The sequence below is a fragment of the Arabidopsis thaliana genome, assembly GCF_000001735.4.
Source record: "Arabidopsis thaliana chromosome 1 sequence".
In the NCBI taxonomy this organism is placed as follows: Eukaryota; Viridiplantae; Streptophyta; class Magnoliopsida; order Brassicales; family Brassicaceae; genus Arabidopsis; species Arabidopsis thaliana.
Window position 1 is genome coordinate 20,845,948 of NC_003070.9, and position 27,477 is coordinate 20,873,424.

The 27,477-nt window shown below is 37.0% G+C and overlaps 11 protein-coding genes across 19 annotated transcripts; 3 read left to right on the forward strand and 8 right to left on the reverse strand.

Moving 5' to 3' along the window:
* Positions 1-167: 167 nt before the first annotated feature.
* On the forward strand, positions 168-1,785 carry AT1G55755 (uncharacterized protein; the record flags this gene model as incomplete). Its single annotated transcript, NM_001333730.1, has 3 exons — positions 168-219; positions 1,186-1,321; positions 1,572-1,785. 3 exons carry the CDS (start codon positions 168-170, stop codon positions 1,627-1,629), a joined length of 246 nt encoding a protein of 81 aa, NP_001322058.1. The 3' UTR covers positions 1,630-1,785.
* On the reverse strand, positions 925-3,107 carry AT1G55760 (BTB/POZ domain-containing protein). Its single transcript, NM_104452.4, has 4 exons — positions 2,442-3,107; positions 2,152-2,300; positions 1,917-2,035; positions 925-1,772 (listed from the first exon to the last, which is right to left on the reverse strand). Exons 1-4 carry the CDS (start codon positions 2,558-2,560, stop codon positions 1,170-1,172), a joined length of 990 nt encoding a protein of 329 aa, NP_175972.1. The 5' UTR covers positions 2,561-3,107; the 3' UTR covers positions 925-1,169.
* Positions 3,108-5,029: 1,922 nt separating this feature from the next.
* On the reverse strand, positions 5,030-5,717 carry AT1G55770 (Plant invertase/pectin methylesterase inhibitor superfamily protein). The gene has a single exon (NM_104453.2). It carries the CDS (start codon positions 5,617-5,619, stop codon positions 5,092-5,094), a length of 528 nt encoding a protein of 175 aa, NP_175973.1. The 5' UTR covers positions 5,620-5,717; the 3' UTR covers positions 5,030-5,091.
* An 826-nt stretch (positions 5,718-6,543) lies between these two features.
* AT1G55775 (heavy metal-associated domain protein) lies at positions 6,544-7,448 on the reverse strand. The gene is made up of 3 exons (NM_001333731.1): positions 7,352-7,448; positions 7,173-7,251; positions 6,544-7,078 (listed from the first exon to the last, which is right to left on the reverse strand). The coding sequence occupies exons 1-3, from the start codon at positions 7,361-7,363 to the stop codon at positions 6,738-6,740; spliced, it is 432 nt and encodes a 143-aa protein (NP_001322195.1). The 5' UTR covers positions 7,364-7,448; the 3' UTR covers positions 6,544-6,737.
* A 476-nt stretch (positions 7,449-7,924) lies between these two features.
* AT1G55790 (ferredoxin-fold anticodon-binding domain protein) lies at positions 7,925-10,175 on the reverse strand. Its single transcript, NM_104455.4, has 6 exons — positions 9,936-10,175; positions 9,445-9,643; positions 8,907-9,316; positions 8,750-8,872; positions 8,374-8,534; positions 7,925-8,223 (listed from the first exon to the last, which is right to left on the reverse strand). Exons 1-6 carry the CDS (start codon positions 10,120-10,122, stop codon positions 8,083-8,085), a joined length of 1,221 nt encoding a protein of 406 aa, NP_564700.3. The 5' UTR covers positions 10,123-10,175; the 3' UTR covers positions 7,925-8,082.
* A 403-nt stretch (positions 10,176-10,578) lies between these two features.
* Positions 10,579-11,683, reverse strand: AT1G55800 (uncharacterized protein). The gene is made up of 2 exons (NM_001333732.1): positions 10,911-11,683; positions 10,579-10,841 (listed from the first exon to the last, which is right to left on the reverse strand). Exons 1-2 carry the CDS (start codon positions 11,630-11,632, stop codon positions 10,838-10,840), a joined length of 726 nt encoding a protein of 241 aa, NP_001319243.1. The 5' UTR covers positions 11,633-11,683; the 3' UTR covers positions 10,579-10,837.
* On the reverse strand, positions 11,651-12,696 carry AT1G55803 (ferredoxin-fold anticodon-binding domain protein). Its single transcript, NM_001333733.1, has 2 exons — positions 12,108-12,696; positions 11,651-11,878 (listed from the first exon to the last, which is right to left on the reverse strand). The coding sequence occupies exons 1-2, from the start codon at positions 12,286-12,288 to the stop codon at positions 11,676-11,678; spliced, it is 384 nt and encodes a 127-aa protein (NP_001320702.1). The 5' UTR covers positions 12,289-12,696; the 3' UTR covers positions 11,651-11,675.
* AT1G55805 (BolA-like family protein) lies at positions 12,663-13,536 on the reverse strand. The gene has a single exon (NM_104457.5). The coding sequence runs from the start codon at positions 13,489-13,491 to the stop codon at positions 13,009-13,011; it is 483 nt and encodes a 160-aa protein (NP_564702.2). The 5' UTR covers positions 13,492-13,536; the 3' UTR covers positions 12,663-13,008.
* A 1,023-nt stretch (positions 13,537-14,559) lies between these two features.
* Positions 14,560-18,340, forward strand: UKL3 (uridine kinase-like 3). Of its 7 annotated transcripts, none has more exons than NM_202308.2 (15): positions 14,560-14,884; positions 15,324-15,467; positions 15,545-15,636; positions 15,738-15,807; positions 15,920-16,038; positions 16,251-16,347; positions 16,481-16,560; positions 16,637-16,831; positions 16,924-17,007; positions 17,081-17,141; positions 17,249-17,309; positions 17,379-17,472; positions 17,539-17,611; positions 17,705-17,787; positions 17,907-18,319. In NM_202308.2, exons 2-15 carry the CDS (start codon positions 15,326-15,328, stop codon positions 18,054-18,056), a joined length of 1,401 nt encoding a protein of 466 aa, NP_974037.1. In that variant the 5' UTR covers positions 14,560-14,884; positions 15,324-15,325; the 3' UTR covers positions 18,057-18,319. The 7 variants fall into 7 exon arrangements, with proteins under 7 accessions (NP_974037.1, NP_175977.1, NP_974036.2 ...); NM_104458.4 differs by having other exon boundaries at positions 14,560-14,763; NM_001333737.1 differs by having other exon boundaries at positions 14,716-15,260; positions 15,371-15,467; positions 17,554-17,611.
* Positions 18,341-18,391: 51 nt separating this feature from the next.
* Positions 18,392-21,814, forward strand: AT1G55820 (lysine-specific demethylase, putative (DUF1296)). The gene is made up of 9 exons (NM_104459.4): positions 18,392-18,624; positions 19,156-19,199; positions 19,297-19,369; positions 19,458-19,578; positions 19,677-19,780; positions 19,879-20,167; positions 20,368-20,617; positions 20,711-21,088; positions 21,178-21,814. Exons 1-9 carry the CDS (start codon positions 18,450-18,452, stop codon positions 21,469-21,471), a joined length of 1,728 nt encoding a protein of 575 aa, NP_175978.2. The 5' UTR covers positions 18,392-18,449; the 3' UTR covers positions 21,472-21,814.
* AT1G55830 (coiled-coil protein) lies at positions 21,612-24,391 on the reverse strand. 3 transcript variants are annotated; one of them, NM_001198315.2, is made up of 6 exons: positions 23,998-24,391; positions 23,338-23,733; positions 22,959-23,182; positions 22,686-22,832; positions 22,340-22,564; positions 21,612-22,199 (listed from the first exon to the last, which is right to left on the reverse strand). In NM_001198315.2, exons 1-6 carry the CDS (start codon positions 24,256-24,258, stop codon positions 21,971-21,973), a joined length of 1,482 nt encoding a protein of 493 aa, NP_001185244.1. In that variant the 5' UTR covers positions 24,259-24,391; the 3' UTR covers positions 21,612-21,970. The 3 variants fall into 3 exon arrangements, with proteins under 3 accessions (NP_001185244.1, NP_175979.2, NP_001322454.1); NM_104460.3 differs by having other exon boundaries at positions 23,338-23,756; positions 23,998-24,370; NM_001333738.1 differs by having other exon boundaries at positions 21,762-22,199; positions 23,338-23,701.
* Between the last annotated feature and the right edge of the window lie 3,086 nt (positions 24,392-27,477).

The window sequence follows — 27,477 nt, forward strand, 5'->3', positions numbered from 1 at the left end:
GGATCTATTTATTACAGAATGAAACGACGTCTTTAATATTTTGGGCCACTAATAAGGCCCATTATTGACGTAGTTCGTTTGCCGGGAAAAAATAATTGAAAAAAAATCTTCATTTTCCAGCATCTTATGAAGAACAATATTCCCTCTCTTCAAAATTGGAGGAAGAGATGAAGCGAATCTCAGATTCGAAGATGAAGAAGGCGATGGTGGTGGTGATAGGTAGCTGTCGAAGGTAAGTTTCTTCTGCAAGGAAATTCCATTTTGTTGTTTTCGTCGTTTTCATTTTGCGATTCTATTAGACCCATATCGGTTTACTTGTCTGATTCTTCTTTTTCACTTTGATTTTTCCTACGCATGAACACCATCCATTCCATATATCAGATTCGTGCGACATTCTAGTTTCTGATTATTTGGCAGTCACAGAGATTTCCTGATTCGAGTTCGTTTCTATGTAATTTCCTCTTAGTTTTCCGGCATTGTGGCGGATCTCAGAGGTCTTAGAGTCTGATTTTGTTTCCATTGAAGACGATCTGAAATCGCTTATGTAGCTATTGATTCAGTTTCAGGGAGTTGTTTTCTGATTTTTTTTTTTCCGGAGATTTGGTTTCTGTAAACCATGTAGTACTCACATTGGTATGTAGCACAGATTCTAGTCTTAGAGTAGAAGAATGTATATATTCCTCTGTTTTGAATTTTTCATATTAGCTAAGAAACTAGTTGGTTGATTCTCTGAAACTACTGAACCATTCCTGTTGAATTTGCTTGTAGCATGATATGTTTTAACATCTGTCACCATTACAATAAACTAGGGAAGATTACAGATCATGGGAGGATATGTATGTTTAGCTTTTTAGCTTGGTATAACTTTAGTATCATGAATCGGGTAAAATTGCTAAAAGATGATTGTAGATTTTACTTTAAAAGTTCAGAAAACTATATTAGTGTTATAGATTAACAATTCAAAGTTCAAGCTAAGAAGCTCACATTCAATCAAATCATGAATTTACATGTTGCTGTCTTATCCTTGTAAGGACAATACTTGGGTTTTGAGTTAAAACCCCCAATACTTTAATCTGTACATAAAGACCAACAAATCCTTTTGCACAAAAAATCAGTGTCCATAAATGTATTTTGTATAATTATAGCACACATACCCTTTCTGATTTCCCCTAAAATCCTTTCCAGGTACTGAGGACTTCGTGGAAGATTTCAGAAATCAAATCTCTGTCTGCGCATTGCATGAATATGTTGAACTCGTCTCGGATCTCAAATATTTTGCCAAACTTCACAAGATATCTCATGCAGCTAGCCTTCAGTTCAGGTAATTGATAGAGATAAGCATTCTGTAGCCTCTCAAGCACATTCTTTGTGTCGATATCGTCTAGAAGACTCAAGTGGCACGCCTCTTTTAAATCAGCAATATCATATTTCTCAGCTGCTTGGAGGAGTGCCAATCTGTGTATAAGAAAGTCTTCGTTTTGGATATTGCCGTAGATATAACTGAGAAAAGCTTGGCAAGCATCAAGTGGCATGTCGAGTACGTTTATTTCTGATAGTTCTTTCTCTTTCAGGTCGTGTAAAAACATGCTGCGGAAAACAGGTGAACGGGCAGCGAGAACTGCTCGGTGAGCTCCAATGCTTCCATCAGAGGCATTGATCGTTATGTCGGTGTAAATGCTTTCTGTCAACATACGTCCAAGGGATGTTACCGCAGTTACTTGCGATTGATTCTCAGTTGAACCGTTGGCCCAGATAGAGTAAAGTTCTCCACTCTGCCGAATTCAGGTAATTTATCAGTTCAGCACACATGTTTCACCAAACATACTGATTCAATGTTGCATAGAATAGTTAATTTAAGAAAGAAAAGGCTAGTCAATCTATAAGTAATATCTCTAAGTGATGAGACAGACACTTACATCTTGAGACAAAACCTTCAAGTCAAGAAACTCGACGTCGATGATGATTTTCCCAGTTAAGGGAACTTCAATAGTCCAAATAAAATCTTCGTTTGTCTTAATCCGCTTATCTATTACTTCTGCATTCGAGTAATCATTAAAGAAACAGTGTCAGCATTCTGAAAGATTCATCTTTTGTGGAACAGAAACAAAAGTAAACCATAATCAAACTATTGAGTCAAGAGATCTTCTCTACCTGGATGAGATAGAGCCTTTCTCTCACCAGTAGAAGAGACAACACGAAGAGCAAAGGAAGCAACCGGTGGATTTTCTCTGGTAAGGTTTGATACCTCTGGATACAACTTAACATTTAATAGCATCTTGCTTTTCTCCACAGACAAGTGCCTTCAAATTAAAACCAAAATTGTCAAAATCTATCTGATTATCTTTACCAAACACATCAACTACAAAAAGGCGGCCACTATTCTCATTTATGTCGGATAATAATTGATCAGGTGAAAAACACAGGAGAGTGAAGACACATACCAATTCCAAAGACCCATCTTGAAAGGATCGGACTTGCGGTAAGTGGAGGAAGAAAGATTGTGGATTCGCCATTGGGCGAGTCTAGAAATGGTGTCTACTCTGTAAGCAGAATCAGTCATCCTAGCAAAAGCCAAAGCCGCAGTGATGTCATGGATACAATCCAGTAAACCCTCCAGCAAATTCTCCCCTGATTTTCCCAGGTTTGCTCTTTTCTTCTCTTCTTACCATATAAAAGTTACCAATTTTTTTTTACCCTTTTCTTCTCCTTACAAAATCACTTCCTTTACCCTTATGATCTTATAGATCGAATGGTTTTAGAATTTATGAGAGTGATCTAGGTTAGGGAGGTAGAGAAAGGGGATTTGGATTGAAGTGAATTTTACATGAAGATTAGTGCATACACTCCCACATACATACCTATATGCATATGCGAGTGCAAGCTAACAGAGAAGGTTTGAGATTTGGGTTAGGGAGAGGAATATTTTAATGGAGGATAGGAATCATTAGCTTTTTTTCTTGGATTGGTAATAACGGGGAAGCAAAGTCAGTGCTTTGCTTTTACGTCATTTGAAGGGTTTGTTTGCTTTTGGTTGAGGGAGAGAGGGAGAGAGGGAGAGAGGGAGAGAGGGAGAGAGAGAGAGGGTAAAGTGTTTGGTGTTATGTTCCTTGGCTTATTTCTCTAACTGGACAGTCGTATGGGGCGTGTGTCTCATTTATTGGACACTCTAGACTTGTCTCCAAACTAATTTCAGACTTCTAGGTTTATAGATACTTCAAAATTTCCTGGGTTAGATAAGGGTTTTGAATTACATAATTGACCCCATGTATTATTTTTTTCGTTATCTGTCTTTTTACTACACTAGAGATTGATCTGATGCACAACCATTTTTGTTGATATTTAGTGCATAATAATTTGATAGTGTTACGTGTTTACTAGGGGTTATATTAGAAAAGATCTTGGCTGATTACAAATCTAAGTATAGAGTTTCTTCAATATGTTTTTACTTTAATTCAATGGATTGTGAAGTTAGCATAGGAGTGTGATGGGTTTTACAAAAAAAAAAAAAAAAAAAAAAAAAGCATAGGAGTGTGATGGAAGCAATTGAAATTTGTGTGCTTCCAAGGTAGGCAAATCTACTTTAAAATTAATTTATACATATAAGTACAGTAATCTATAATAATGCGTGACAAAGAAGAATAAACATAGATTAATGTGAAGTGTTCTTTTCAGCTTTGTCATAGAATTGCGTGCATTCTATGTCAACTTGGTTTATTAGCCCACTCCTTTTCCAACTTACAACTTCATCGGATTCTTCAACTTGAATCTCCCATACATTTCACATATAAATATGCATATACTAATACCACACTTGATTTTAGGTTTTGTAAAAGTGAAACTAAATCTTATCATCCATAAGAATTAACATCTTTTAATGTTTTTGAAAAAAGAGAACAATTTTTTCTCTAGTTACATTCCCCTCCTAGCTACTTTAGTACCCGAGTATGATAAGTATAATCAAGTTGGTACCCGAGTATAGATATTTCAAAAAGAGAAAGCAAGATTCTATCATTGTTAAGAGGAAAATCAAACAAATGGTGGGGTCTTGGTGGAATCTTGATTTCCTTCCTTTACAAGAGTGCAAGTTTTGTCTAATGATCTCATCTTGATGTGCAAATTGTTCCAATTGATTCACATAGGTTATAATTTTACATACAACATTCCAAATTAAGTCTTATTTCTAAATACCAACTTGGTATTTATAAGGGAAATACTTTTTGAGGGAGATGAATGAAAGGACGAAATTGGATTTTATTGGCAAAGAAATAATGAAAGCTTAGAACAAGTGTGTATATATAATTGGTCCAAGTGGAGAAGAAAGGTATCTGCGTTTTGTCATTTTGTGGGACATTGAATCTAGAATCTATCCAACACTAATCTTACAAGCAACCACTCTGAAATGACCTTCATTTGATCGTGACCGTACATTTCCTAAAAATATCAGTCTTGATTATCACCAAAGTTTGGCACTTGAATACCCTAAACACCTTAAAATATTTAGAAGAAAAAAAAAACAATTATTGAGTTCGAGAAATCAAAATATTAAATTGGTTACGTTATGACTTATGAATATGGTAGGTCAACGATTAAGTTGGAGTTTCGGTAAACAATTTTGACTAGAAAAATTGCATGATGAATCCAATAGATTTCCACCATTGCTTTGCTTTTACAAAATTTTCTACGCCGTCTAATCATAATTTTCGTGAGACTTATTCAAAATAGCGGTTTAATTAGTATATTAACCGAGTTAATCTGATTTTTGTTTTGAATTAAACAGAATATATCGACTAAAAATTGAATAATCGGTAGTAATTGGGATTTAGCATCTCTTGTTAGGCTTATTATATACGGGCTTTAACAATTTGGACCCAATAGACAGTCTCAAATTGGGCCGGTTTCTCAACATTATTAAAATTTATTTGATATAAAACTCTCATTGTTTTTTTCTTTTGCTATGATGAAGTTCTCATTGTTATTGTTTTCTTTGACTTGATAATCTCATTTTTAATCAAACATTAAGCAGTTAACAAAAAAAAAAAAAGAGGGAAGCGTATAGAATATAGTACATTCAAATTTAGGGGATTAATATTCTCAAGTTAACATTTTGTTAATCATCAAAGCGTTTTTGCACAGCTTGAGAAAGACTTCGTTCCTCTGGGAAAGCTCAGCATCATTCCCAGCGCGTGAACCCAATGCGCTTCCACATGACTCGATGGCGCTGATCGCCGCGCTCAGCCAGACATCGACGTCGGTGTGTGCGTCTGCGAGCATGGCGGAGATCGAGTCATCTAGCTGCTCCACGGCATCTTGGTAATCTTTCTGACAGTCCTCAAGCGTGTCCTCAATAGCCGGCTCCAAATCTTCGTTGCTGAGCTTTTGTTTGATGTAGGAGGAAGTGGCGGAGGCGTTGGCTGATGCGGCGGAGATAGCTATGATCTCGATCTGGTTGCTGGTGCCTGCGAATTCGCCGGACTCGGGACGTGAAGTTATGCTGGAGAGACAGAGGTTTGGATCGTCGGAGTGTTTGCAGAGATCGGATATCATACCGGAATTAGCATTTCCGGTGACGAAGGAGATGAGAACGATGCAGAGGAAGAGAACTCCGGCTGATTGCTTCATATTTGATTGAAATTTGGATTGATGATTGTGTGGTTTATGATGGAGACATTTATATTTGAGGAAAAAATGAAACCTCCAAAACAATATTTGAAGTTAAGAAGCGATTTTTGTTGTTTGTTGAAGAATTCTGTTTTTTTTTAGTTATTCAACACGAACGGAATTGGCTTGAAAAATAAGCGGGAAATATGCAACTGCAAAACAGAAAGCAAATATCAATTGACTGGGCTAGTATGATAATGGGCTTATTATCACTAATGGGCCTATTACTAGTCCTGAACCTAGATTGAAACCAATGATGCAGATAAGAGAATTTTGTGTTGAAAATTCTCTACAAAAAGGCCGTTGTATCATTTATGTTTGTGAAACACAGTATTTGATAATCTGCACATACTATGTATTAACCACTACAAATCCCAATTTCAATTCAATAAGAATACATTTTCCTTATAATTATTTATTTATAGTTGCATATTTTTAGTTATTATTACAATTTCATTTCATTCATTTTCTTGACTTTCTTTTAATGAGAGAATCTTTGATATATTGACGATGTGACATGGTAACGCTTCCCGTGTTTGAAGCAGAGAATATACGGAAAGTTTAAGGAATTACTTAAAAACATTATTTAATTTTTTGTGGTATTTTTTTTTTTTTTTTTGGAATTTGGAATTTGGACATCTCTATCCACGGACCACGATCTAGTCCTAAATTGCAGATGTCAACAAAGCAAAGTCTTTTAAATATGACATTAGTTGGTCGGGGACTTGTCTTCATCGCATTCCAAAAAAAAAAAAAAAACCTTACATTTTTATATGAAAGAATTAAGATAAACAAACTATACGTAAACAACCTTTTCTATATTTGCATTTACAACAACAAATGTAATAGGAAAACCAACGATTCAATATATTCTTCTTTTCTCACTAACCAAAGACTTTATGTTATTTTCTTAATATCCACTGTCACAACATTTACAACAATTAATCAAAAACTAAAAAAAAAAAAAACATTTACAGCACCACGAATTTAACAATTTTCTATTTACAATATCATATGATCAGAAAATTAAGAAAATGTTTTTTTCTTTTTTCAATAAAGAAAACTCAACAAAAATCACATCACAAAATTCTACAGCCATCGGTCTCATCTCGACAATAGAGCATCGGGGGATAATACGGCGATGGTACCACCTGATAATTGGGTTGACTCATAGATCTACAAAATCCGCAGAAACCTGAATTCGGTATCTCACAGGTACATCTTCTCGCCGGAGGCATCTGGTTGTACTGGCCCATAGGATGAGGTTGCGGTGGCTGCTGCGGTGGCGCAGCCTGAACGGTGATGATAGTCGTCATGCAAACTTTCTTCTTAAGCTCACGTGTTAGCTCGGCTAAGTCAATCCCTTCTCCCAATAAAACCAACTGATCGTTCTGTCCCTGAATCGAGACCGATCTCACACCTTCGCGTAAAAAAAAAAACAAAGTTGATGAAACGATTCGTGTGACCTAACTTGGCTCACAAATTAAAGCCATAGAGTAGAGATGTATGTTTACCAGGTTTTGCAGATGCGATCTTCATAGCTTTCTTCATAGATTTCTCATCACTCATATCCATTTTCAAAACTATGCGTTGCTGAAGAAAGAAAGAGTATAAGTTTCGTGTTTTGCAAGAAACTAGTTTTACCGAATATAAATTTTTAAAAAGAAACATAGAAGGAAATAACTGCATTTACCCTCGTCGTCATATCGCCGGAAAATAATCACCAGAGAGAATATTCCGATATCGGTGTGTGTGATTGATGAGAGATACCAAGATTTGCTTGAGTGTTTATCTTTATTGACTTATGATTGTATAAATACAGAAGAGGATCTTCCAATCTTTATAGATTTGACATAATTTAATAACACAAGGAAGTTTTAAAATTGAAACGATAGAAACTGTTTCGTAGTAAATTCAATCATCATTATTTTTTTATAATTTATATGATAGACGTGTACATTCACGCGGAACTATAGACTCAGTCGTAAACAAATTTAAACAGTTTCTATGTATAATTATTCTTCTTCTTTTTTTCACTATCACTTTCCTAGCAATTTGCTTGACATTTTCATTTTTCAATTACTTCGATTAGAAGTTGAAATTGAAGAGTTTAGGATAGTGATTGATGCCTTGTCGACTAAGCTTACACGTTTGTATTAGTCTACAAGAAATGATATATTTTACTTTTAAAAACATACAGATATTTGTAAGTTATCTAACCCTCTGGTCCATGTAATGTCTTCGAGTGAATCATTAACTGAGAAATGATCTTCCAGAAGTACAGCGACAAAGATAATTATCTCCTGAAGACAATGCAAGTAGCAAGAAGCCAAGACTCACAGTGACAACAATTTTCTACTGAACATTCTCCAAAATTACCCCAAAATAACATCTCCATATCGAGATCTTCGCAGTTTTGAGTTGTCAGTAGTTAACTAACTGCCATGCTAAGAAACAGAATATAACATAAATCACGCCATTCTTAGAGATGCTTGAGTCACTCCAAGCTTCACTCACCTTGTTTCCATCACCGTATCCTGAGAAGTTCTTTCGAAGATAAGTTACCTGGAAAATTTTCATATCCATTTTGTCATAAACACGCAAAGAATAATAACTTAACTTACCAATGCTGTGGAGGGTGAGTGATGAGGTTACTCTGCCTACTCAAGCTTCGTTCTTGTGATTCTCCAGTGTACGGATGAGGAAAGCTGGTACTTGTTGACATTCTTCGTACTTCCCAGTTATAAATTTCACGAGAAACTCCACTCCAGCGGTTAGAGTATTCGGATAGTGGTTCTTGACTAGCTTGAACTGGAAAGTCTTGACAAAGCAGGCGATGTCTCTCTGGCGACTCTCCAGCGTACAGATGAGGAAAACTGGTCCGTGTCAACATTCTTTGTATTATCTCGTCATATATATCCGGCGAAACTCTGGTGCGACGGGTAGAGCTTTCATGGAACTGTTCTTGACGATGATGATTTGTTTGAAAAGGAAAGTCTTGAGAAAGCAGGCTGCTTCTTTCAGAGTATCTGAACTTGTCCAGCTCTATTGAGTTGTCTTGAACCGGGAATGGTTTCTTCCAAGAGCAAACCGGGAATCTTCGAGCTGTAAACATCTACGTTCTTGGTAGTAACAAAGATCCAATGGAGATGTCCTTTCTCTTGACTTAACCAGAGGATCTTGGACTTGCCTAAGGTTATAGTCCCCGCGATAGCTGAGATCAAACAAAACCGGTCTTTGGCTTACACCTTCAAATTCTGTTTGGAGGCGATACCTATGGTCAAATGACACTGGCTGCTTGTTTAAAATAGCTTCCGGATACATTGATTCTCGTTCCTTCACTTCTCTCGATCTCACTTTCTCTGCATAAAGTTCCTTAGCGACACGAGAGAATCTGAACTTGAAAGTACTGCACTCTCCCAAAAGGAAAGGTTGGTCACATCTACGCCCATCTCCTCTCTTATTCTCATAACCAGGGTAATTGTTCTTCTCGAAGGCCACACGTTGAATCAACACAAGAAAGCATCTGCTAGCGAGCTCCTCGAGATTCCACTCAGAAAAAGGTGCTTTGTTCTTGTGAGAGACATGAACTTCCCCATTAGCTCTTAGCAAACGGCTTGCACCATTGAAAAATCCAAACACCAGTTCTCTATGCTTCCTACAACAAACAAACAAATAAAGAACATGTACAAACTCTTCACACATATTCCTCGAAGTTGCAGCAGCTGGTCTACACATTCAGCAGCAAGAAGGACGAATCTATAACGCCAAATCGTTGAACTTTACCGTATAAGAGAGGAATCAGACTCTCTGCCGTGGAAACCGGCGTGAGGGAAGTTGAAGATGACGCGATCAAATCTTCTATAACGAAGGTCAGGGTGAAAATGCAGTGTGGTAGCATCAACTCCATGTAAAAGTAAAGCTCCAAGTCTCTTCAAAGTTTTAAGGTTTGATCTTGCCTTCTTGTACTTTCTAACCACAACATCTGCTTCAATCACCATGAACAACAGAGGAAATCAAGCTTAAAGCTACAACCTTTAAACAGGTTTATAATCAGTACAAAGTATAAAAATCACATCTTTCACCGGAAGCTCCACAATTGCACTAGAAATTGATTTCGATTCTTCTCAGAGACAAGTTTGATCAAACTGAAAGAGTGATGATATCTTGCTAAAATAGTGACATAAAACCCTAAAACCTAAAACATAGAAAACTGAAGCGAAAACGAAATAAAAAAACCCTAAAAGCTCTGACAATGTAAGTAAACCAAGTGTTACCGTATGAATCGAGAGAGGAAGCGCAGATATTGGAAGCAGAGCCGAAGAGAGTGGCTAAGCTGTGAGAGAATGAGAAATCTCCTTCGCCGACGAGAAGTATCTGATGGTTGGATGAATAGTGTTTGACCCATACTTCTTCATCACCGTCGCTGTCTCTGTTAAGCTGCGAGAGCTCTCTCATCGCCATTGCAGCGATAAAGGATGCTACTTTGGAAGGTTTTATTTTCAATTTTCAATTTTCAAAATAACAAAAGTAACGTTATTGTATTTAAGAAGAGAGACGGTTCAGTTTCTCATCTAGCGAAACCAAAACAAAAGGCCATCACAAAATTGATTCTGTTGATTAAGCTAATGCGTTCTGTATATAGGTTGTGTGTGTTAGTGCCCGCCCCAAAAATATGATACTTTAGTCCGCTCATGTTTTAGTTCGTTTTGTACCCAACCTCCATTCAAAACCCTATGAGTTGTTCCAATGTAACTCGGAATAGTGGTTAAGCTTAGTATATAATAGTCTACAGACTACAAGAATTGGTTACAATAACATTTTCAAGTTACTCCGAATACTGTATTACGTTAAGAATGCGTCCTACCAAACCTTCTGGCGTAGGGTCTTAGTTGGATATATCACAAGAGATTTATGGGATTTTTCTCCACAATGCAAGTCGCGAGACTCACAATCATTTCAACTACATAATCTCCAAAAGGAAAACATCCAGATAAATACACACAATTACAACAAAAGATTATCTCCATATAGAGCATTGCGGTTTTGAGCTGTCAGTAATCAGCCTAATAAACAAAAGAGAACATAGAATGCAGCTTTGTTAGTGAGTCCAAGTTTCAGTCATCTTCTTTCCATCAAAGTTATCCTCAGAAGCTCCTTGAAGTTTATTGGATATGAGTCACCTACAAAATTTCAATATCGATTTAGCATGTTTATTTCATAATATAAGCAACTATCAAGGATATATTTACCTGATTTTAAGGTTCCTCTGCCTCCTCATTCTTAGTTTTCTTGATTCTCCAGTGCTGTTCCGTATTAACATTTTTCGTACTCTCCCGTTATGAATTCCATGAGAAACTCCTCTGAATCGGAGAGAGCGTTCAGGGAACGGTTCTTGGCTAGCTTGTACTGCATAGTCTTGACAAAGTAGGCGGCGTGTTTCTGATGATTCTTTAGTGTAGTGATGAGGAAACCTCGTCCGTATCACCATTCGTTGTAATTCTCCATTATGCATTTCAAGAGAAACTCTTTTGAACCGTTTAGTGCATCTTGGCAGTTCAAGATGTATCGAGCTGTCTTCAAAACGGGCATGTTTCTTATTCATCGCCCGAGTTGATAACTCTCGGGGACACTTTGATTCTACTTCCTTCACCTTCTCTGCATAAAGTTCCTTGGCGACACGAGAGAATCTGAACTTGAAAGTACTGCACTCTCCCAAAAGGAAAGGTTGGTCACATCTAGACCCATCTCCTCTCTTATTCTCATAACCAGGGTAGTTTCTCTTCTCGAACGCCTCAAGCTGAATCAACACAAGAAAGCATCTGCTAGCAAGCTCCTCTAGATTCCAATAACAAAAAGGTGCTTTGTTTTTGTGAGAGACATGAACTTCTCCATCAGCTCTTAGCATATGGCTTGCACCATGTAAAAAATCTTTAAACAAATTCCTCAAAGTTGCAGCAGCTGGTCTACACATTCAACTGCGAGAAGAAAGTGTTTGTAATTTCAAAATGTTGAACTTACTGTATTTGACAGGGATCAGACTCTTTCCTGTGGAAACCGGTGTGCGGGAAGTTGAAGATGACACGATCGAATCTTCTATAACGAAGATCAGGATGAAAATGCAGTGTGGTAGCATCAACTCCATGTAAAAGGAAAGCTCCAAGTCTCTTCAATGTTTCAAGATTTGATCTTGCATTCTTGTATTTTCTAACCACATCATCTGGTTTAATTACCATAAAAGACATGCAACAACTGAGGAAATCGAGCTTAAAGCTGCAACCTTTGTTAACAGGTTTATAATCTATAAACAGAGAGTAAAACAGTGTAAATCTTGAATAATCAAATCATTCACCGGAAGTTCAAAAACTTAGTAAGTGATCACAGAAATGGAAGTGATAACGAAATCAAAACCTTAATAACTCTTACAATGTAAGTAAACCAAGTGTTACCGTATGAATCGAGAGAGGAAGCATAGATATTGGAAGCAGAGCCGAAGCAAGTGGCTAAGCTGCAAGAGAAGGAGAAATCTCCTTCGCCTACGAGAAGTATCTGGTGCTTGGATGAATAGTGTTTGACCCACACTTCTTCATCACCGTCTCTGTCTCTGTTAAGCTCCGAGAGCTCCCTCATCGCCAATGTAGTGAAAATGATGATAGTTTGGAAAGTTGTTTTTTTTTCGTTTTATTTATCTTCGGACATATACTAACGTAACTTGCTCTGTTGATGTATAGAAGAGGGACGGTTTAGCTTCTCCAGACAATGGAAATGACGATTCACTTTACCCACAAAAGAAAAAGGTGATCACTGATTAGATTTGGTTTAAGCCCATAAAGTACATATATTTGTTGCTAAAGGAAGGTGACATGGACTATTGGAAAAGGCGTTTTGTTTCTAGCGTTAGCGATTAGAAGACGCAAACGCCATTGATGACAATGGGAGAATAATCTGAAGAAGAAAGAGACAGAAACATGGAAAAACAACCCTTTTGGCTCCAAGCTAACAAACACGGCACAATCGAGCTTCCTTTGAGAATTCAAACACATGACCATTGATTGGACTTTCAACTAAATGGAGCCTTAATTCAATTCATCAAGCTATGACCATTATAGTTTTGAATGCTAGAAAAGACAGAACTCGAATTGAACTAAAAGCAAGTGTCTTTGTTCCAACACACAATTCCAGAAACACCAACACACAACCTCAAGCGTATGTAAAAATGAAGACTTTGGCTCCGCAATAAATTCCAAAACAGAGCACTTTGATGGTAAAAATTCAATCTTTGAATCGAACAGAGTTTGATGAGAAACTCTGATAACAGAAACAGAAGATACATTAAACAGTACCAGTACACTAGTCTTTAGAAGGAGACTCAGACGGCGTCTTGGAGACGATAGAAAGAGCGTGCAATCCAGTATCCAACTCTTCCCGGAGCAAATGATAGACCAACCTGTGTCTCTTCACCAAATTCATTCCCTCGAATCCTTTAGAAACGATCTTCACATTGAAATGCGTCTCATCGTCGGTTCTACCTTTCATTCCGGCGTGACCAGCGTGCTGATACGAAACATCTTCGATCACTAACTCCACTGGTTCGAGCTCTTTTTGAAGCTTCTCTCTCATCCTGCTCGCTCGATTCTCTATTGCTCCAGAATCCGACCCGGTTTTCTCAACGCTGCTCATTGCTACGGATCTTGAACCAGTTCCCGTCGATTTTGACTCAGAGTTGAAGAATTTAGGTACGGAGATGAAGACGCTCGGAGAATTTACCGGCGATTTTAGGGGTTGAGTCCGGTGGAACCCAGATACGATTAACCTAATCGAAGATGAAAACATTGCCACTGTCGAAGAAACTCGAAACTATATTAGACGCTGTCGTTTTGTCAGCTTATCATCTTCACGAATCTACTATTAGAGGCGTTATTTGCATTAAGGTCCACAAATTTTCAAATATAATAACATCACCCCACATTTGTGAGAAAAAAATTACAAAAAAACAAACAAACTCTAAAAGTGTATCGAAACACCCTCATACTTCTTCACATTTGTGTGAGAAATCAAATAACAAATACATTCGAAAAATGTTTGTGTATATGATTTAATATTTTTTTGGTGTGGTTAAAAAACTTAAGACATAATTAAGTAATAACAATTTACAATTGTAACGTGGATATTTTTTGAAATGTTGATTTATGACCAAAATAGTATTAGATGAATTCTCCAAGAAGATCATGGTATGATAAGAATAAGATGGTATAGTGCTAAAACATACCCAAAACTGTAATCAGTTTTTGAAGTAAAGGCAATATCTTTGATTTGGGTAATAGTTTGTTTCGATAATTTTGGATGTACAAAATTAATTTTTAAAGTGGTTCTAAGCTGCTCATCCAAATTTTTTAAGGATCCTAATCTCTGGTCTAAACTTCATTAATGAATCATAAAAAAATCTACGGAACTAAAAGAAGAAATTGATTATATCCTTCAAATTTTATAGACAAACAATCGTGCAGATTAAATTGTAAATATGCTAATTTTGTTCCTGTGTATAATATTTTACATTGTAGCATCCTTTGGTAGTGTAGATGTTGAGAAAACTAATATTAATTGGTAAATTATATATTTCGAAAAACAAAATTCAGGTAAATAGATTTGGAGGAAACATATGAAGTTAAAATGTTATGGATAAAAACAGAATAAACAAATTATTGTAGACGTAATCCAAAATAGTATAAAATAAATAATTTTGCAGTAACGTAAGATTGCATTCGACCACACGCATCTATATCACTGCGTTTTTAGCTGCAGCTTTCGATAGTAGGTCCTACATCCTATTCGGATCTGACGTGGATCCTTGATCACACTCTCTACTTTAGGGACTCAAACACTCTCACATTTACGAGAATTGCCACTACCACGTCCCTCAGTGGGAAGGGTACTTTCGTAAAACCAAAAAAACCACTTTCCGGTTTCCGCAAAAACCCGTCACCGCCGCTGCATCCTCCCTTCATTCTTTTCTCTCTTTCAACGCATATACATACACTTATATACGTTATCAATATATTTTATTTTTAATAAGTCCAGTTTTTGTCTGTGCATCGAGTTTAACAGGCAATGCTCGTGTCTCTCTCTCTTTATATGTTTAGATTCTTTATCTGGAACTTGGAAGCTCTTTTGTTAGCTATATCTAATCGGTGATCTCGAAGCTTATTCAATCCCTCTTTCTTTTTTCGTGAGTTTTTATCTTCATGTTGATTCGGTTTATATTGGTTTATATGATGATGAAACGTTTCTTATAATTCTTTTGCATGTATTGATCTAAAAAAATCTAGCTTTCTTCTCTTCTGATCTCTGTTTTCTTTTTGTTCTTTCCCTTTTTTACCCGGGAAAAAGTTACGGTTTCATGTTTAGGATTGGCGTTACTATTATCTGGTGGCCTATCATGATTGGTTGATTGTTTTGTGTGTTATACTGGATTTGAGAAAATGGGTATCACGGCATTGGCACTTGTGGCATCTAACTAATATCACTAAAAAGTTTGATTCTTTTGAGGAATTGTTTTTTGACTGGAAAGTGTTCCTTTTTGTTCCTGGATGGTGACAACAAAGGTAGCTTTGCTTTCCTTATTGGCATATTTCATGTGAATTTAGATTTGCATATTTGTGTTGTAGGAATGGCTTCAAAGTCGGATGTGAATATAATAGAGACATCCTCAAAGGTTCATTTCTCAGGATTTCATCAAATGGATGGTTTAGCTTCAAATAGACCAGAGCAAATGGCTGAGGAAGAAGAACATGGTCAACCTTTTGTGATCGGTGAGAGTCGTGGTGGATTTTAGTTTACCAAAGATGGTTAGAAACAGAAAATGTTAAATAGAAAATGTTGTTTTCAGGAGTTGCTGGAGGTGCAGCATCCGGGAAAACAACTGTCTGTGATATGATTATGCAGCAACTGCATGATCAGAGAGCTGTTGTTGTAAATCAGGTGATTCTTGTCCTCGATATGATTATGCAACAATATAAACCATTTTTTTAAAGCTCTTGTAAGTCGATATATAATGCACCGAGGTTGATCTTTGTTTGCAGGATTCTTTCTACCATAATGTAAATGAAGTGGAGCTTGTAAGAGTTCATGATTACAATTTTGACCATCCTGGTTAGTAAGTTTTTGAAAAACTAATGGGTCTTTTGATCTAATGCACGCTGTTCTGTGTCCCTTAGCCTTTTGAATCTACGAATTGTGTGTCATATGCTTCCTTGTCTTGTAGACGCTTTCGATACTGAGCAATTATTGTCTTCCATGGAGAAGTTAAGAAAAGGACAAGCAGTAGATATTCCTAATTATGACTTCAAAAGTTACAAGAACAATGTTTTTCCACCTAGAAGGGTAAGAATCTTTACTTGTCAATTAGTCACTTCTGACATTTAAAGTTTTCTGCTAATTTCTGAAGCTCAAACTCATGATCAAGTGGTTAGCTTTCTTGTGTATTCCATACTAATTACATGCACTCTTGTTTGTCAGATACATAAACTTGTCATCATAGCCTATATAAGAATCATGCTTATACTAATATTTCTCTGTTTATGATATATTTGCAGGTGAATCCTTCTGACGTTATAATTCTGGAAGGTATACTCATTTTCCATGACCCTCGGGTGCGAGATTTGATGAACATGAAGATATTTGTAGACGCAGGTCTTTCCCATACCAAACCTGTTAACACTTATGTAGTCAAATCCGTAGCATATATGAGACGCTGCACTTGTATATGTACTCATGAAGGTAACACATTGGTCTCTTATTTTACATCATGGCGTTATCTATGCAGATGCCGATGTGCGTCTAGCGAGAAGGATAAAACGCGATACTGTTGAGAAGGGCAGAGATATTGCCACTGTTCTTGACCAGGTTTTGTGTGGCTGTATATTCTTGTTTTGCAAATAATTTCTTTATTTATGTTTTCATGTGTGAAACTCTTATGCAGTACTCAAAGTTTGTGAAGCCAGCATTTGAGGATTTCATACTCCCAACAAAGAAATACGCAGATATAATAATTCCCCGAGGTGGTGATAACCATGTTGCTATTGATTTGATTGTGCAACACATCCATACGAAGCTCGGTCAACATGATCTCTGTAAAATTTATCCAAATCTTTATGTTATTCAATCAACTTTTCAGGTTTTACTTATTCCCCTTTTCTCGTCTACTCAACAACAATCATTTTCTTGTTTAGTCACCCAAAAGACTGATCCTTTGGCCGCTGCTTGCAGATACGTGGTATGCACACTCTAATCCGCGACTCTAAAACAACAAAGCATGACTTTATCTTCTACTCCGATCGATTGATACGTTTGGTGGGTGCAAGATTTGATTTCTGTTCGTTTTATTTCACCATGTTTGCTGACTCTAACAATGAGCTCTCGCCAGGTCGTTGAACATGGCCTCGGACACCTTCCCTTTACAGAAAAGCAAGTGGTTACTCCAACAGGTAAGCTAATGAAAAAGATTATACCTTACTACAATCTTGGAGAAGAACTCTCCAATCATAGTAATATTATAAACTCATGTTGAGTTTTTGGATTTCTGTAATTGTAGGATCTGTGTATTCGGGTGTGGACTTCTGTAAGAAACTGTGTGGTGTCTCAGTTATCAGAAGGTAAAGAAATCAGCTTAAACACTAATAGTTAACGTCAATACTATATAATGATTTTGTCTCTGAACATAGCGGTGAGAGTATGGAGAACGCTCTTAGAGCATGCTGCAAAGGCATCAAAATTGGGAAGATTCTGATTCATAGAGAAGGCGACAATGGTCAACAGGTTTGTGTTCTTTCTCTGCTCATCACTTCTCCTAACTATTTACTAACAACAAATGGCACTCACCAGCTTATCTACGAGAAGCTACCCTCAGACATTTCAGAAAGGCATGTGCTTTTACTGGATCCAATCCTCGGGACAGGTCTGACTCATTGTTTTGTGAACTCTGTACTATACTGGTAGAGTAAAAGACTATGTACATAGAAACATAACAAAAGCATGTTTTGTATAGCAGGAAACTCGGCGGTGCAAGCGATAAGACTGCTCATAAGTAAAGGCGTGCCTGAATCCAACATCATATTTCTCAATTTGATATCTGTAAGTTTAACAAACCAAAACCTTTTTGCAACTTATAAGTTTAACAAACCAAAACCTTTTTCCAACTTATCTGCATAGCCTAAACAGTCAAAATGAATGTATGGTTACGTATGGTATAGGCACCTGAAGGAGTAAATGTGGTGTGCAAAAAGTTCCCAAGGATAAAGATTGTGACTTCAGAGATAGAACTCGGTTTAAACGACGAGTTCCGAGTTGTTCCTGGTATGGGCGAGTTTGGAGACCGCTATTTTGGAACCGATGATGAGTGAGAGAGTGCGAGCTTGCCTTGCCTCCCTCGAAAATTTTGATTTCTTTTGTTTCAACTGTTATACGTAGTACTTTTATGATCGGATTCACACATATGTATACGGTAATATCAAAACAAACTGAGTGTGAACGTATTCACAGTTTTTGGGTCATCGTCCACGTGTCTCTCTATAATTGGGTGACTGTTGAAGTCATACAAAATGTAAAACTTTAAAGAGTCTTTTGGTGTGCAATGAAGTGACGTGAGCGTATAAAAGTTACCGACAGTGAAGCGGTACATTATTATTATCTTGGTAAGTAAATAAATAAATACGGAGGGACTCGCGCTTCCAATTTCAATTGCTCTCTCAATTTCTCTCTCCTCCCGCTTCTGCTTCTCTCCCTTAACAAGAACCATGAGCTCCTCCGATGGCGGCTCCTCTAGGGTTTCGATTCCTTACCATCTCCGCAAAACCCTTCAGAAAATCAGAGAGTATACCGGAAAGCAGCACTCGGATGAGGATATCTTTGCCGTCTATAAGGATTCCTTCAATGATCCTCATGAGACCGCTCAGAAGCTCCTCTTCTTAGGTACGAATCATCATCTATGTCTCTTTCTCAGCTTAGGGTTTGTTTTGTTTTGATGGAGCGTGACTTGCGTGACTCTTGGGTTTGCCCTCCTTAGATTTGAATTGTACGATAGGGTTTGTATCTGTTTTCGAAGATCATGTGATGTGCTTTTGGTTCGCTACTGTTTTGAGTTTCTTTTTGTTGCCTTGAGCTATTCGGTTATCGAATCTTTGTTTCCTGGTGTGTGAATATGCAGATTTTATGCCTAAAGTCATAGTTCCTTACCATTTAACTGGAAAGGTACTTAGAATTATTGAAAGAGATCTTGTTTTCTTTTTGTAACTTTACTTTGGGGATGAGTTCGTACCTTTCAAGGATTCTGGTGGGCGTGATCTGGATTATTAAGTAGGTACTATTTGTCTTATGTGTCTACATGTCAAAACATTCAGATTTTGGGTCAGCCTCGTGAAAACTCTTGTATTTTAGTTTGGCTCAACTTTGGTCTTTATGAGCCATTTTCTTATGTACAATGTTAATTTTGAAATTTTGCAGATACATTTCATGAGGTGAGAAGTAAAAGGGAGAAAAAGAAGGAGGCAAGTGTTCTTTTTTTTTGTTATGAATACTTTCTTTATCTGCAGTTTTGTGTCTATAGCTTTCTTTATCTTTATCTCATATGATTACTTTCTGCAGCCTATAGTGCCAGTTACACAACCAAGTGGCAGAGGTGGTCGGAGGAACTTTGCTTCAAGTAACTCTTATCAAGGTAGTTTGTGTTCTTTTGTTGATACCTTTCAAATATCAATTGTCGTGCTCTTTCCTGTATTAAGCTCTTTGTTAACGTTCCGATATAGGTAGTGGAAGAAATGCTTCTTTTAAAAGGGAAAATGGAGCTAATCATGTAACAAGAGGTTCTAGAACTGCTCAGCCTGCCACTAACAAAGCAAGCAACATCACAGTACCTAATGAAACAAAGTATGTTTCCATATCATTCTTCTATGTCTCCAAGATTATGGATGCTTTTTTATTTTCCTTCTATTAGGTTGCTAAGTATTATAGGATAACTTTTACAGGGTTTCTGGTCCTGCTAGTATTCCGAGTGAGGTCAGCAATCATAAAGCTCAAGATGATCCTTCTTTGATTTCTGCTTCACGTTGCAGTAGCAAGTCAGATCAAGGTATTTTTACTTTTTTTCATGAATTTTTAGTTTGCCTCAAATTTTTCATTGAAGTAGTTTTTAGTTTTGATTCAGCTTCTGTTTTCTTTTGGTAACAGCCATTGAAATTGAGACTGCGTCCAAACAAGGCAAAAATCAATCGCTTCCTAAGCCAGATGTTAGCGAACAGTCACACGTAACATTCCCTTTCCACCTTCAGGTTGCCAAAGGACTGCAAAATGGTCTGACGTTTGGCAGTTTTGATTCCAATTTTGTGAAAGAGGTATCTTCTAGCAATGGTGCTAGTGGGGGATATGACTCAAATTTTGAGTCTTCTCACGGGACAGGGGATGATGAGAGGGAATCTTCTCCCACTACCAATGGTATTACTGGGGTTGCTTCGGCTAGGTTCGTGACTGAGATACTTTCACTCTACATATTGTCTGCTTTAGTTATTGTCTGGTTTCAGTTGAGTGAAATATAAAAATATGCATTTTTAAGTTCAATTTTGGAAATGAGAAGGTTTTGTCTTGTGATATAGTAGTAGAGGTGTATTCTCCAATTTTCATGTTTGTATCTCATTCTCATTACCATAACTTCTTGTGCAGAGAAGAAACATCAACAGTTTCTGAAGATAAGGATTATGGGATATCAAATTCTGCAACTGGAGCTGAGCCTGTGGTGCACTCGGATCACATTGTCCCACCTGTAGAAGAAGTACCGAAGGAGGAAGCTTTATCAAACACAGAAACTCATCAAATTGCTTATGGTCAAGAAGCTCCACTCAGTGTGTTTGGTCTTGTCCCCTCGTTGTCAGCAATAGGCCAACCCGTTAACACAGAAGCAGCGGAGACTCAGGTATGTGGTATATCTTGTCACAGTATATGCACTCTAAACAATCCCTGTATCTATTCTCTACTTTTTCGATAACTGCTTTTCTCTAATTTGCAGCCCGGAAATTCCAACTCTCCACCTATTTCATTAGTATCATATCCTCCAGATCAGAGCTCCATAGCAGCAGCCACTCAACAGACAAATTTTCTTAGGCAGCAATACCCTCCCAATTTCTTCCCTTACGGCTATTACTCACCGTATTATATGCCACCGCCGTACATTCACCAGTTCTTGAGCCCAAACGGGATCCCTCAGCAGTCTTATTTTCCACAAGGAGCTGCTCTAACAGCACCTTCTCATGCAAAACCAGTTGACAACACTGAAAACCCTCCCACCACAAACCCTTACCTACACACTTCTCCCATGGTTGCTAGCAGCATCCCATCTACAACCACCTTAAATTCTATCCATAGTGAAGAAAAGGCATCTCACCTGGTCAGTTTTTTTACTGTTCTATCCTTGCGATGATATATAATTGTAGACTATATAGTTTAACATTGGTGTACATGATGTTGTTGTTGCAGACTGAAAGTGCAGCTGCATGGATTGGGCAGGGATTTGGCAACCTGCAGGTGAATCCAATGTATAACCTAGCATACCAAGGTCAGCCACTTGGTTTTCCAGTCGTGCAGGCTGGTCATGGTGGCCTCATGGGAATGCACCAACCAACACAGCCCATGGCAGCTGCTTCAACTACATATCAGACCTTACCACCACCGCCACACACAACAACGGCTATGGGTGAACCCATAGGACACCCGCACATTGCTTATCAGCAACCTCAAGCTGCTCTAACGAATTGGGTTAACAACTATTAGGTCAAGGGGAAGCAGCTATAAAGATACACATCAAATGCGTAAAAGAGATGTAGAAGTCTGGATTTTTGGGTGTAAATACTTAGGAACCATCATCCCCAGAGAAATTTAGGTTGACAATTACAAGAGGGAAGAAAGATGTGCATCAATGTAGCAAACCTTTTACCTTATTTTTTGTTGTGAGACTATACAGAAAATACATAAAGAATGTTTGGGAAGATCCTTTTGGAAACGTTTTTTGAAGCTGTGACTGCTCTCTATATGCCTGCCTAGTTTGTCTCTCTATTCCTAGCTTTTTACAAACTATTTGCTGTGACTTAGCTGAATCAGCTTTAGGCTCTCTTTAGTAGTCGAGATTGATCAGAACAGAAAGATTTTCCATGTATCTGAGAAAAAGATTACACATTCCTATAAACAAACAATTAGATATGGAAGCACATGAACAGATGATTCTCTACAAAAATGTGTAATTTAATCCTCCTTCCCCAGGCCACATAATCAGTTATTTCTTAAGGCTTTCGTTTTCTTTCCTTATGGCATCCAGATCGGCTTGTAATTTCTCCAAACTCATGCCTCGAGCTGTGATGGACCCCAACTTCTTTTCATAATCAACTGTTTCTCTTCTAAACCGATCAGTCATGAGAATTTTCTCAGAGATTTGCTCAAATATACTGTGAATACTGGTCAGTAGCTTGTAGACTTGTCGTACTGCTGGGTCTTTCTTCACTTCCCTGCAGAGAAAGAGAAACCGTCCTCATCACCACATTATAAAAGGGTATGCATGTTCTCTAAAGCCAGAGCGACATGGCAACGTTTCTTTTGGTGTATATCTGACAAGACGATTCAAATATGTCAGAGCAAAAGCTCATACCTTGTAACCATTTCATCCACAACAGCATATGATCGGTGCAGGCGTTCTTGGATTGAGTTTTTCTCTAATTGTAGCTCCCTGGTCTCCCCTGAAATCCTCTGAATATCAGTGTCCAGTTTACGGCTATTTTTTGTTATTTCTTTAATCCCATGTATATATGATTTCCTCGGCGCTGCTTTTGGCTGCCTCTCAAGTTCATTGTAAAGGTTACACCGTTCATCTTCCCTGTCCGGAAAAGATTAACACATTAAAATGAAGAGCAATTAAAAGAGATAAAGTAGCAATCAATAGCACACAGTCAAAGTCACAGACAGTGAAGAGCCATGTAGTAAGAGTTTCTGGTTACCTCTTTTGAATTTCTGATGAGAGAGATTGTAAATCCAGTTCAGTCTTTCTCAACTTATGGAATTTCTCTTTAGCCTCTGGCTCCTCCACATGAAGTTGGTCCAAGAGAAGTAGCTTTTTAGTTTCCAGAGTCAGCCTTACATCGTCCCTGAAGGAAGACATGATATACTTAGTTATCATGCGATACATAACTCTTCCATCATGTCCTGATGTTGTCCATGAAACTGAATGCATGGATGCTTTCAACTTGAAATAAATATAATATTGTTCATACCATTGCTTTTTAAGATCCATGATATTACACCTTTTGACCACTAGTTGTTGATTAAGCTGTTCGAGATATGACCCACCCGGCTTTTTGTCATCCAATAACCTCTCCGCAGCCATCTGCAACAACTCCAGCTCGCTTTCAAGACTGCATAGCTGTGAAGATCCAGATTCCAGTTCCTCCAAGAGTACATCATGTTGATTCTGTAACTCAACAGTCTCATAATTTGTCTACAAACCATAAAAAATGATAAAAGGTTTATACGCCTTCAACATTTATAAAACTGGTTTAAAATCACTATTCCTATGTAAATGTTCAAACATATGCTCTGATGCTCATGTACAGAGAAAAGAGATAAGGTCACAATAAGTAGAAGAAATAGTACCTCAAACGGGTCTTCATAAGAATTTTCTTCACATCTAGATGAATCTCTCAAAGAAAGATCAGAACGTACATCAGTAACAGGATCATCTGTCTTTTGGGAGGAGAAGTCAACATTGGCTGAGGTATTTTTTGCGAGAGAGTCAGATGAATGAGATTTTTCACTAGTCATTGTGAGATCTTTTAAGACAGCTTCAACCTTCTGTATATGCATATCGAAAGTCTCATCCTTGTCCTCATTCACCATCATGTCATCTGAAATATCTCTGAAAGTCTCCATCTTTGGCCTGCTAGCTATATCACCAGCCGTCAAAGTTTTTCTTCCTTCACTAATCTCCGAAAGCCTCTCAACCAGAAACCTAACCAACCTATAAGAATCATCTTCAGATGGATGCAGAAACTGCCGCAAGCAACACATACAATCTGTTTCAGCATGATTTTCACACAAATAAGAAAAGCCACACAAGCCAGAACGTAAAGTAAACTTCAGAACATTCTAACGAAGACCAAAGGACTATCACAGCTCTCAGGAACTATAAAAGCTTGTTCCTTGAGAACTATTAAACACTAAAGTTATTTCCTTTAACCCAAAACAATTCGCTCTATCAACCAATGGAAATTGGATTCTGGTTGCGATCCAAAGAGGGATTATATGAAATGGTACCTTATAATAACTCATATCGTTGATGTAGCCTAGATTCTTCACAGAATGAGCGATATCGGTGCAGATCCTAAACCTTTCGGGGAGAGAATCAGGGAGCTCATCGGAAAACGACGCCGATGGGTCAATGAGATTGAGCAGCTGAGCACAAATCGATACTAACGCCTCCGGAGTAAATTCGCTAACGGAAGTGAAATCTCCGGGAATCGAAACCCCAGATTCAATCAACGTCGTCATCAGTATATCTCGCGATTCCTCCTCCATCTTTTCTTCTCAAAACTTTCTGCTTCTCTTCAAAGACCAACAATGGAAGGGAGAAGAAAACAACTGTTTCGTCACCTACACTCAACACGACGTCGTTTTGTGATGAATAATTAACGTTTAATTATTCATAATGGCATTTAAGGCTTACTATTACTCAACAGGACGATGTTTTACTGTTGTAATTCTGACCTCTTCCATCATTCTCTCACTCTCTTGTATCTCTGTTCACTTTCTTTCTCGCTCTTTTGCTTTGAGAAACAAGAACACGTTTTAAGAATTTTAATGACTACACTGGATCATCTTACACAACACAACACTCTCATAAATATACTACTACTTTTCTACTTGCAACACACTTACACATTTTCACTTAGGCCTAATCATGACTCTTACACAAGACAAGACAAGTAGCCACCCTACACAATGGAACACTAGTTCCTTGATTCACACTTTTAGACTCTAACTAGGCCTTAGTTTACTTTTAGTTATTACAACCTCTTCTTGTTGGACCTTAACTAAACAACCACAAAACACTTATTTTATTTCGTATGGGTCTTATCTCATCACCTATGGGCCCAACTCACAAAACACAAACCCATTTGGTTTGTTGACTTTCTTCTCTTCCTTTGACTCTTCTCTTCACGACGTCTCTTATGCGACAACGTCTTCTTCTTCCTTTTGCTAATGCTTCTTTCTCTGTTCTTCATCTTCTTCTTCTCATGGATTCTTCTTCTCTCTTTTGCAGTTTCAATCAAAGGTACAATTCCAACATTTACATTCTGGACATCTTCATGACTTCATCAATGTTAGGAGTACGCGAATTCAACTTTGAAAAGATCATCTATCTAGTGAAAGAAAGAAAGCTGATATACATGTATAGATTAAGTATGTAGAATACATATGTAGCACATTATGTGATATAATAACAACATTTTATATACCCAATATACTTCGTCGTCATTGTCTACTGGCTACTGCATGGCTGATTTAAGAGAACAATCCCATGCTTCCTCTTCACATTGTTGACAATATTATTGATGGCCACAACAAACCAAGTACGGACACTGATTTCTTACATTTGATAATTAGGGTTTAATGCTAATTGGTTAGGTTTTGTTGAGTTGTTAGCTAGGGTGCATGAATTCTTAGGTGATTAAGTGTTGAGCATAAAAGGAGCTGGTAAGATTTATTAATTCTTTGCTACTTATGTTGTTTCTTTTCCCACTAGGCCATTATGTTAAGGTAAGCATGATCATTTTAGCATGCATTCGCACATGGTTCGATATTTAAATTTTAAAGTTTCTATGTAAATTTTATACGTTTATTACAAACTTTTGCACAAGCTAAGGTCTTTGAATAGTTTGAGACGGTCATGCACTAGCACTTAATTACTACAGTACTAAGCTTATCATAAGCTACTAATAGTTTATCATCATAAATATAAACTTATTAATATTTAAATATATATCACATACCAAAGTTTACGCACTGGCTGAAGTATTCATCTTTCATTTGGATATATATCGTCTATTTATTTACTAATCTCTCCGCAACAGAATCATTGTCTGTCCAATGTGAAAATTCATCCTTGCAAGCAAAATTTGTAATAACAAACCAAATCATCGGATCTATCATCTATCTTATAGGGAATTTATAAATATTATAAAGACCATCGTTTTACATGTGCAAGGGATGTATTCAAATATTATCTCAATCTCTCTTTCAGAAAATTACTATGAAAAAATTATAAACATATACATAAATTGGAACTATTAGAAGAAAAAAGAAAAACAGGTTCAAACAAATTCTAGATCCGATTGGGAGCTGATTCTTACCAGTCTTAATTATCGCCTGCTCAGGGAATTATCTAGAAGATATCCTCCTGGAGCTCTATTTTCAAACAACTATTTATCTTGTGTGGTAAAGGAACACTCGCATCCACCACATCGGTTTTTCATCAGCCTCTGAACTTACCAGAAGCATAGGAAAGATGATTCGATACATGATAACATCTCTGAACTATACTATTAAACCAAGGTTACGGTACCTTATGCAACGCTGGTTCTCGGTCTCATCTTCGAGGGCGGGAAGGAGCTAAAGAGGCTTGTACACTATTTTCCAGTTTATTACTAAGTCTTGTATCAGTTTTTTCTTTCTTTTTTGGTTTCATAGTACTGATGTTTTTTTTAGACAAAGCAAAACACTCTCATACATAATTTTACTCATATTAATCAATTACACATTCAATAAAAAATAAAAAATAAAACAGGTTAAAACATCAAATGTAAGTTTCATAAATTGACCTTCAAATAGTTTTAGACAGCTATAACTTAAACTATCTATATGCATGCATACAAAAGTTGTATTTCTTCTGCTTCTGCTTATACTGTTTGTATGCGTAATAATTAACCACTTGAATTGAATTTAATACTTTGAATCAAATTCAGTTTTTGAGGGGGCATCAGAAGATCATGTTTAATAGAAACTTTAGGAGAAAATTATTTCTTGAAGGGTACGACAATATTTTCTTCTTGCCAACTAAGATATTTTTTACTTGTGCCGCATGTTAGGTCCAATTTTAGAAGCATTGTTTATACATCAAAAGAGAATATGGGAATATGTTCTGAGGATAACTAAATCATAATTTTTTATTCATTATATATAAAATAAAAATAAAAATAACCGACAGAAAAATATAATAAGTAGAGAAAAAGTAAAGAAGATGGTTCACGATGCATGTGTCATATGACTCATAATGGGGTCTTAATTTTGGTGATTGAATAGGGAGAACTAACACATGACGATGGACATTTATGTTTCTTTATTTGTTTGAATCTCATTTAATATATTTGAAAAGTAGTGAAGTTTGTTATTTACCTTATGAAAACATTACATGGAGCATGCATCTTATTCTCTTTTTTGTTGCAATCTCAAGCCAACTTATAAAATATATCTTTCTTATCAAAAGAAGTATCACATACATTTATTGTGGACATGATCTAATTTTATTTTTTGGTAGTGCGTATGTATTGGATTATCAACAATCACATTCGAAAGAATTAGATTCCATTATGGCATATTATTTAGGAGCATGTGCTTCAATTTAGGCTCTAATTAAAATTAGTCTACGAAATAATTACCTTTAGTGATTAAGCATGCAAAAGTCATTTTTGTTTTGGAAATAATATATACTATTATACAAAAATGCGAAGAAATTAG